The 10,968-nt window shown below is 40.6% G+C and overlaps 1 protein-coding gene across 7 annotated transcripts in view; it reads left to right on the top strand.

Annotated features, from left to right (window-relative positions):
• nbeab (neurobeachin b) overlaps positions 1-10,968 on the top strand; it is a 258,747-nt gene that overhangs the window by 179,541 nt on the left and 68,238 nt on the right. For all 7 annotated transcript variants that reach the window (XM_034866233.1, XM_034866253.1, XM_034866267.1 and 4 more), the window contains one exon: positions 2,609-2,755. In XM_034866233.1, coding sequence (XP_034722124.1) covers positions 2,609-2,755 — 147 coding nt within the window. The remainder of the gene's footprint in view (positions 1-2,608; positions 2,756-10,968) is intronic.

Genomic DNA, 10,968 nt, shown 5'->3' with positions numbered 1-10,968 from the left:
CTGGGAACACGTCCAAGTGCCGACAATAAAAAAATTATATAAAGAAGAGAGAGGAACAATGGGAGGGAGGGAAGATAAAAACAACACATGCAGAAACCGACACATTCTTTAATACACAAGTTTAGAAGAATTTCAGCTCACTCACAGCATACAGTCAACTGAGCAAAGAATGTAGGTGATGATTGGGTGTGCGTGTAGTATCTATCCCTGCCTGCACTGGTCTCTTGTTCTTTTTCATTAAAGGTCATTCGTAGGAGTTATATTCTATTCAAAGGGCCCTTCTCTTTGTTTTGCCATTTAGTGGTCAAGAGGTGAACACATGAAACTGTTTGTGATGAATCTGCGCCGACACCACTGCACAGCAAGTCCTTTAATAGTGACAAATGGCGACCCTTTTCACAGGCCACACTTTTAACACAAGAGTGTCTCTGAGTCAGCGGGCTATCACTCATGAGAAGATCACTTCTCCTGTCAGCACCTTTTCTCCTTCATGTCATAGCTCTTTGTTTCTTGTTATTTATAACCATATTAATGTGTCTGTGAGAACAAAAATTGCATCTTGGGTAAAGCCAAACCCCACCTCCTCCCCACAACAGTAGCTGTTGGTCATTTGCGTTCAGACATCAGCATGGTTTAAATGGTCTCCTCAACCCTGTACAGACTTGCCAATCAGAACATCAGCCCGACTGTTGAACCTTTCCTCATTTTACTCTGAGCGTAATGATGGTTTACAGAATTACAGTTTGAAGTTTCACTCCTTTTGCTATGGTCTCTGACCGCTGGCTGGCTTTTGCCTTTAACATTGCACAGAATCCATTTCCAAAATGCACAGACGTCTTCCCACTGTCTCATGAAAGCACTCTAGATATGAGACAGAGCAGGAAGCAGACTTTTTTTTTCTTCTCAGTAGCCGTGTTGACATAAGTCAAATGTGACCTCTTCAAGACAAGGTACATGTTCCTCAGGGGAGCAAGAGGTGAATTAAGAGCTGTGCTGAAAGGAAACATGTCAGACGGATGTCAGCCACCTCCCATTTCTTGATATGTGTTCTTCCTTTTATGCACGCAAGTTTGTTACTCGGTTATTCTCTACGTTGGGCTTCAGAACGACAAATTTGCATGAAGGTTTGAGCAGCCGTTTGGCAGGCACGCGTTGGAGATGGGCTGATTTAAGCTGATAAATGTGTTGCGAGACCTCTTTGTTTTTTTTCAATGTGCATGCTTCCACCATTGCCATATGATGAAGTCCTGGTGTAAGCAGCCTCCTAATTGTCTTGCCTTTTCAGTCTCACTCTTGTCAAGTCTCCAAAAGCAGCAAATGATATCTCTAATAGACTACGAGCTCGAGATGTATCCCGCGACTCAGCTGTTGGTCTTTCAAGCTACAGACAGTGTTTCATTGTTGACCTTGTCTAAAAATAAAAGCTAAATCACCTCTGATGTTCAGCCACGCGAAATGTGTTCAGTGAACAAGCATGTACACTGACATTCTTTCATATGCTATGGCAAGTACATTAGTGAGCATTTCATATCAGGTTCATCCTGCATATATTATGTATTTCATGTTCTCCATGGTTTTTCTTTTTAGACTTTTTACTAGATGTTATGCATATTAATAGCCTATGAAAGAAATTTATTTAGTTTGAACCATGGATATGCACAGACTTCATTAGAATAAACCTGTTAAGCTCAAACTCTGGTTATCAAAAGTGAGGTTATGACGCCTGGATCGATCAGTTATTTTGAGGTTTTTGCGGTGTGCGTTTAGCCAGACCCAAATCCGAAATATTAAGGGTCTGGCAATGAGTAATGAAAATGGCTCTCGCTGCATGCAATTGCATAACACTACGACCAATCACAACTATACACTGGGTGACGTAAATTCACTTAGCTACCAGCGGAGCTAACTGGTGGATTAAACTCTTGCCGTATCTGGTCGGCAAAACAGCAAAAATGTCCTTCTGTTCCTCTTTTAGATAAAAGCCAAGCCTAACTTGTTCATTGTTGCGGCCAGCCGTTTTAAACAACTTGTGTTCATCCATAGCCATCTTGTAATTTTTACTAATGACATCAATGTCGCAGCGCTGTTGTCATCTTTTCAGCTCGACTCTGGCCCGCCTATATCAGATACACTGATGTGATTGGTGCAGCTCGGCTACAAGGGTATAGTTAATGAGCAGCACTACTCGATGCTTTTGCGAGAACTCTGGTTTTGCGAGAACTTCTGGTTTACACAAGGAATAATTTGTGTGTGTGTGTGTTTTGAGTTTTTTGGTGGACATGTGAGTGGTATTCTTGTTTTTTCTTATGATGAATTTTCTTGTACTAAATGTGTTTTATATGCTATGTTGGCTATAGGCATTACTGAAATGCACTGTATATTGTAATTTAGTTTCCTCGCCATACTGTACTTTTTATACTCACAGTATAGTACAGTATTGCTAAACAGAAATATGTCGATGGAAACAATTTATTCAGAGTAGGAAATAGGTGGTAGGACAATGCCAAGGAATAGGCCATTTAAGCCTAGTGACGTATAGCGATCAGAGTTTTAGGTCAGAGTGCATATTTAGTGTTTTTTTTTTTCTTCCCCACCTTTCTTTTGACAGGCACAGAGGAGGACAAGGTGGTTAAGTCTAAGAACATTTTCCGCAGCCAAACTGTGGCCAGCCAGAACCCCGAGACAGAGCTGGTGCTGGAGGGAGACGAAGATGCCGTCAGCCTGCTGCAGGAGAAGGAGATGGACAACCTCGGTGGTAAGTCAGCACAACACCACCTCCATTGACCCCAAGTCAACGTCACCTCTGCTGGAGTGTCAGCACTGGTCTTTATCTGTCTTCTTCCTAATCGCTGGCATAGTTACAATGTACATGGTTATTATCATTTGGATCAATGTGGGGTTTTTAAACGCTCATTAAATGCATTGCCAACAGTACAACTGAAAAGTGAAACTTTGAGATTTTTGGCATTGGTATTATTTAATAATCTAAACATATTTATCTAATATGTTTGAGTTTACAGGTTGCTTTCAGCAGTTTGCCATCAATGAAGTTGTGGAGTGTTCTAATGGGGATATCTTTTCTTATGTTTGACAGCGACATATTGTTTGTGTCTGATAAGTGTCCTTCTGTGTTTTGTTTTTGGATCTGGTCAGCACGGTTCCTTCCTCAAGTGTTTATCTCCAGAGGCAAGTCTTTTAAAGTTAAACTAACACCGGAAAGATGATCATTCCAAATATGTCACAAGTCATATTCAGGATATCTAAAGCAATCAGTGATAAAAGTTGATATGAACCACTGCCTGCTAATGCTTATCTTTACACTGGCCTTATTTAACCTGTCATCTGATAATGTACCCTCAAAGCGGGACCCCATTCAAAATCTATTTAAATGAGTTTAGGTCATGCTTATAAACTGAGATTATACCTAAAGTAACAATGTCGAAGATTTTCGTTTAAATAAATGTCTGTTAAGTCACTATCGCCAAATGAGGTAACATGATGGCAATGGAGCCTGTGGCCCACTAAGGAAAACCCTTATATTTGCATTATTACGAATTGGATGTCTGTGGCAACATTCCTTGACATCCATACCGCTGGGGCACTATTGATTTTTTTCTTTCTGTGGTTGAAAAGCAAGAAATTCCTCCTTGTGAGAGTAGCGTACATTAGAGAGAGAATGGCAGGGTGACTTGAGTGAGTGACAGGAGAGCGAGCGGTATGAGTTACGCTGTACGGAAAAGAGAGAAGAAAAAGAGATAGCAAAGTTGATGTGAAGTGAGTTAAAAGGGAACAATAAAACAACAAGCTTGAGCTTCTCAAGACACGGTGGCTTTATCTGTTGTCAATACCGCCGGTAAAGTGAAGGGCGCTACCCCTGAAAATACATCGGCTTAACCCTTAGCACAGTGTTTCCATTACAGATCGGTGTGAGAGTCTTTACTGTGTTCTGTTGTCATTTACGGCCACTCTGCTTCTTCTCCTCTCCTTTGATCTATTCCAGACAGTTCAGAAAGCTCATTGTCAATAAAGTAATAAATTGAAGGCAAAAAATACGTTTGCCTACAAAAGGCTGAAACTGAACTGTGGGGTTTGGTCAGGGTTAAGCTAGAAGCAGAAGGGAACTCCGCTAGCTGCTAGGCTAATGTGCAATGGTAAACACTGCAGAGTTAATGTTATTGTGTCCACGTCCACCTCAACTTCCGTAAGCAAAAAGTGAAAGAAAAAAAAATGCGGTGATGTCACCGCCGCAGTAATGCGGTAACCGCTGTCACTCCTCGATGTGAGTCGAGTGCAGATTTGAGTTGTGCATGGTCAGATTCAAAAGGTTTACCGCATAACGTGTCATACTGAAATTTGTGAAATCCATATAATAACAAACTTTTCTCATTACAATCAAAAACAGAAGATGAAAATCCTTTTCAAAAACGTTTTAGCTACTTGATACACGATTGTTTGATTGCTAACTTTAGCTCAAAATGCCATTTAACTGACAGCTTTTGTTGTGTTTGATTGCTAGCTTGTAGCTACGCTAGCAGTCATTTGAAAAACGTTTTAGCTATCTATGGTTGTTTGATTGCTAACGTTAGCGCAAAACACCATGTAGCTGACAACCTTTGTTGTGTTTGATGTTAACTTGTAGACAGCAGTGAACAAACTTTGTTAAGTAGATCCATTGTTACTGTATTGACATTACAGAAGTCTCTCGTTAGCATCTTTTATGTTACTCGTCACAAAGTGACGCACGCACGACTCAAATCTGCACTCGACTCACATCAGGGCGTGACAACCGTCCCAGCCGTAGCGTCACACAGTCAGTGTTGCGTTTTCTATCACCCAGCAGTGGTTGGTCCGCCGCAGAGGGTTGGCCAAGCTAACCCAACAGACTCGCTCTTCAACAAACCTGTGTGGGAGGCAGTGTGCTGTGAACCTACACACAGGCAACACTGTTTGCCTCTCCAACAACACACCTGGATTTAGGGCTCGTTGCCGGAGATCTTGGAGATTGTAACTTGCAGTACAACAGAGCATTGCTACACAATGGAATATCCGCTGTGTTGTGACTAGTGCATCAATCACTGCACTTTAATAACGCCAGAGTAAAGTGTCACTTACTGTAACCAAAGTTATCTGTGTGCTAAGAGACCTGAGAAAACAACTCTTCTAACATAATCTATTGGTGGTACTGATAAACGATCTTGTTTCCAAATCTTATAAGCTCAGATCAGCAATAGTTAATTTTTCTGAATCATACTCTGCCTGATAATAACACAATTAATCAAACACTCTCACCTCGATAAACCTTTTAACAAAATCAATTAACAAATTTGTGGCATGAATGAATTCTTGCTCTAGTTAGAAATTACTTTGGTAATTCAGACTGTACAAGATTCCCAGTAAATATAATTCCAATACAATCTGAATGTGTTGAATGTCAAAATATGTTATATTTTATCTGAACTTCAAAGGACCTATAAAACGGCATATGATGTGTATTCTTCTTGTTGATGTGACCAGGGAGAGCAGACAACCACTTAATAATCCTGCAGTCAAACTAACCTCATCCTCTCTACAGTGAACAATCAAGAAGAGATGAATTGTTGCTTACCAGCTGGGGATATACAAATCCAATATATATATATATATATATATATATATATATATATATTTTTTTTTTTTTTTTAAAGGTATTTTGGGCACTTTTGGCCTTTATTCCTGACAGGACAGCTGAAGACATGAAAGGGGAGAGAGAGGGGGAATGAAGGGCCGCAGATCGGGGTTGAACTCGACCCTCTGTGTCGAGGAATAAACCTCTTTATATGGACAGTCGCTCTACCAACTGAGCTACCTGGCCGCCCAATACAATTATTTCTGTTTTAATCTTTGATTGACTTCCCCCATTTGATTATTATTAGTTATGTATCCAGCTTTAATGCTTTGTTTGACACAATTCAGTCAATTGGGCAAGGCGATGGTTGCCCTATAGAGCCTGTAATTTACCCAGCATCACACTCCGTGTGTGTGAGCCAAGCTATCACGCCAATCTTCAGCTGCTTTTCAGGTAAAGCACCATGTCTTTAAAAGGTAAGATATCCAGAGTTCACTTGAGGTTTTCGGGTAGATCAAGAATGCTGCGCTATGTACTCGTCAGCAAAGCCATATCTTCCTTTGACACCCCATGCAAATAATTAGTGATTTAAATGAGTCTGTTAAGGGTTTTACGCCCAAATGACACAGGGCGTTATAATATTAAGCAATACTCATCCCCGGCAGCCAAGACCATCTCCCATAGTCCAGTGACAAGCTTAATAAAACAGTGAATAAATGAAGGATTTCTCCTCTAATGATGCAACATGACATCATGACTTTACGTACATACCATACCATACCATACAGGCCAACATCCTTAAGCCAAATAGCGTGTTTTCTGTACAGATTAGGAGTTATCCGTGTGTATGTCTCTGCTGTACACAGCGGGCGTGCACATACACGCCACTTGCCGTGTTGTTGCGAGAAGAAAGCGGCGTTTGGGTTTAGGAATCGTGACACGCGTGACACGTTCCCCCGTCTCCTGGGTGAAAGTCCTGTGTTGACCCATCCACCCCCCCGACCAACCTCCCCACGCAGATTTTCCTTTATTACTACTCACTACTAGGGATCGACCAATATCAATTTTTTTTTTCCATAATTCTTAGCCGATGATCGATACTGGCAGCTGATTTTCTGGAGCAGATATTTGGAGTCGATACTGCTTTTGCTCCCTCAATTTACATCATAAAAATGTTATCCCTGCCACACTGGATTTGTTTTCGGAATCTGCTCTGACATTTTTTTTAGATAATAAACAAAAACACAGATCAGTATTACTTCTACAGTCATCTTCCATTCCAAATTATGTGTGCAATGTGCATCATATGGATGGGTGTACTGCATATGGTGAACTGTGCAAGGGTGAGAGGCTTTCATTAACATCTACAACACAGCCGTGATGATGCGTTGTTTGCTGACATATTATAAGACCGATATAATCAGATCATCACTAAATGTCCTTTTGTCAACACATTTTTTTTCATTTAAGAAAACAAACCTAAAAAGTAGCCATTGAAATATGGTGCTTGGTTTGTAATTTAAGACTGCCATGGACGCCTGTCTGGAAATAATGCCGGGAAAAAACTATCGGAGAACCCAGCAGCCGCGTATCGGCCCAATATAACGGCCGGCTGATAAAATCGGTCTATCACTTTATCGCGTAAATTGACACGCCATTGCAAGGTAATGTATTTCAATGGAGGCCAAACGGCGTTGAGAGACGCGATACAAAGCGAGTATGTGTTGATAACTCGCCAATAACGGCATAATTGGCGTGTAATACATACGCCATTTCATGAGCTCAGTCTGAATGGTGAGAGGTCTGGGCCATTGTTGACAGTTGTTGTCACTGGACATGGTTTTATTTTTGGATTATTGGCTCCTTCCGATGACATTAAAAAACATTCACTGATTCAAGGCTGTATATACATTCTTGGCTCTTAGGCTGACGTGTTTAAAACTTTAAAACTTTAATTTCAATGATGGCTAATGTTGACATTTCCCTATTTTCAGTGAATTTACTATTACTAGCTGGATTGTCCTAAATAAAATAATAATGGAAAAAACAAGGCAATTGGACAGTGTTCTTGTTTTAGTAATTGGAATTGCAATACTATTCTAATGTTAGGGATTTTGTTAGTTGGTTCCGCAAGTTAAATTATTCACAGTGTGCAAAGCACTGTGGTGCTTTAAAGTGTGTTTGAACTGAAGTGTCACCGATTTTTTTGCATTATCCCTCCAAGTAGCATTTTTAATTTTACCAAAATTGTGTTATGAAACCAGCAGGAACAGTCCTGCCATTGAAACACATGTTAACTGTAACAAATAGGGATGTGTGTATGTAATTGATTCTTTCCAGGTACAAAATGTGATGGGAAAAAAATGTGCCCTGAGGCTGTAGATTCCCAGACACATAGCCCTGTTTACATTACCTAGTTATCATGGCTTAGTGAATGAGGCTCAGGCTGAACCAGGGCACTGCTGAGCAGTGAAATCCCCTCACTAAGATCCAACAGATGAATTTCCGAGGAGGAGGCTAACCCCTCCCCTTTGTCCCAGGGCCGGCAGGCAGCCAAACACTGTACCGCCCAATCAAAGGAGCAAAGCTAGGGCTAAAACACAAGCAGAGTGTATTCTCCTGAGAGAACCAATAGTGACCTAAACCGAAATGTTGGCATTGAATGCATTTATGATGTGTGATCTTGTTTGAAATGAACCAAACTTGAATGTGGGACGCTTTGAGGAACAAGGGCTGGGATTTAAGAATATTATTTGCGTGTGTTTGTGGAATCAAAGTTGAGTTAATGTTTTTTTAACCAGTAGGAGAGCTCCCTTCCACTGTAACATTTGGGTAATATTTCCACCAGGATGCTGTGTCTGTGTTTTGCCTGTATCTAATCTCAGGCATGAACAGCCTTAATGAGAGATCTGGGACAAGATCCTTGTCAACAACAGTGCTCCTCCTGCCAGCCTTTGGGTCAGTGCCTGCTGCTGCTGGTGCTGCTGCCGCCGCCAAAGAGGCGGCGCCTGCACATAAGCGCTAAGGCAGTAGTGGTTACTGAACCTATGATTAGTTTTTCTCCCTCACAAACATCGGGAATGCTGTCAGTGTTGTACATATTGTATCCAAAATCAGGTAAAATAGAAACGTAAGATGAGCATGTTAGAGGAAAGAAGAGAGGAGTGTTAGCCTCACAAGGCTCTTCTCATGTCAAGCAAGAGTCTGTAGCTTTGACTGTTCTGCTGGCATACCGGAACATGTGGTTTAGCAGCCACAACCATGCTTGCTCGGCCTTAATTTAGCCTTTCTGTATCCATTTTAGTCCCCATTCACAATACAGATTCCTTAAGTGGTATTGTTCCCCCCCCAAGTTTCTTGTTTGCAAAACCTGGAATTTCCAAATTACAAATTACCAGTTATGTAAATGTCATGGAATTAGTAAAATCCTCAAACGTTTTGGGAAAGTCGTAGGAGTTTGTTGTTTATTGACATGAATATAGTAAACTCCACTGGATATAGTTATTTCCACTAGCTGTTGACATAACCTAATTTCTAAAATGCGCCGATGTGTTTTGTCAGCGTTTCCAATTAACATTTATATATTTCATGGCTCTCTAACGCGTCATGGAAATATTTTGAAATGTTGTCCTTGAAAATGTGTGGGGACTAGAGCTGGTCAATGTGTTAATATTGTATCGCTATCGTTATATGAGACTAGATATCGTCTATATTGTAATTTCGCATTGTTGTCTTTTACTGGTTTTAAAAGCTGCATTACAGTAAAATTATGTCATTTTCTGAACTTACCAGACTGTTACTGTAACTGTTCTATTATTTGCCTTGACCCACTTTACTGATGATTATTTAATATAACATTGTTGCGGTATCGATATCAAGGTATTTCATAAAAGATATTTTGATATTTCATTTTCTCCAGATCGCCCAGACCTAGTGGGGACCCTATACTTTAAATATCTACAAGTTCATTCTTAATTCAAACAGAACATGGGTGACGTCAAAAAGAAAGTACAAACAACCCTGGAAATGTGTATTACTTGTATTAAATAATAATAAACCAAACAGATTATATACAATTGTTGTATTCTACAGCCATAATAAGTAGTCTACGGCAGAATTTCTCCAGGCTTTTACATGTAAATATTAAATGTTATGTTGAAAGAAAAATCCTCTCCAATCAGTGGGGGAAAAATTGCTTCAGTGACCCAAATGAACAAGGCACTGTGATACTCAGCATATGGAATGGCTGCAGCTACATGGATGTACGTGTGTATCTGCTGTACGTAGACAAAGATAGTGATATAGAGGATATATAGGTTGGTGCTCAGATGTTCAAGTAACCCACTTCTCTCACTATTCAAAAAATATACACTGCAATCCAGCGGGTGAACTGTGGGTAATAATATACCCATCTTCTCAGCAGTTCTCCCAAACTCCCATCACACCTTTTCATCACTTCATTAAATGGGCCTGTCATTTGACAAATATTTCCATTTTCATTACAAGAAAAGCCCAAGAACGCGGTATTCCAAGCGTTGTCCTATATACACCACTCATCCTGTGTAACTTGCCCTTAATTTCATTATTCTCGTGTAAACATTTTAATGCCTATAGCCTAATTATGGAAGGATCCCTGAGGGGATTACTGCCTAATCCTCTTCCTCCCCATGAGCAATGGACGCAGGGGCTTAATGCTGCAGGCTCTTTCTCTCTGTGTAGCCCCTTTAGGGCTGCAATACAATGCATCTGCCCTTAATGTGTTCTTTTTAGTAAGAGGTGAACGGGCTTTGGAATCTCAGGCCAGGAGTGAACATAAAGGCAATCTCCTTAGTAGGGAGAAATAATAATGATAGTAGTAATAATAATAATAATAATAATAATAATAATAATAATAAAAATAATAGCTGCCCTTTTACTTGTTAATGGGCTGCAATTGGAAATGTTAACGTTTTCATTTTCTCTTTCTTGATAAATAGACTGCACTAAAGGTTATCTGAAATGCAGTAAAACGGGTTAGTGCAAGTATTTGCTCTTGAAATGCAGCCGATCCGATCCCCGTGAACGGACCCGAGCAACGCTGAGAAGAAGCGGAAGAAACCCCGGAGAGGGCGGGTTGACTGGGCTGCCTGCAAGAGCGATGAAGGGGCGCTCTGGGAGCTGAAACCGAAATCCACTTGTATTCCTGTAACACTATCGGCCATATAATGGGCTGAGGAACGAACGATTAAGATTGATGAGACATTAAATTGGCTCTTTGGAGTTTAAGGGATCGATAAATATCCCGATTTCGAGAGCTTTTCGTCTGGGAGCAGACAAATCACGGTAACGGTGCTCTACAGCGACACTGATCTGAGAATATGGAG

This window comes from Etheostoma cragini, chromosome 3 (genome assembly GCF_013103735.1).
Source record: "Etheostoma cragini isolate CJK2018 chromosome 3, CSU_Ecrag_1.0, whole genome shotgun sequence".
Lineage (NCBI taxonomy): Eukaryota > Metazoa > Chordata > Actinopteri > Perciformes > Percidae > Etheostoma > Etheostoma cragini.
Note: the sequence above shows the minus strand (reverse complement) of the source record. Positions and strands in the feature narration are given on the sequence as shown.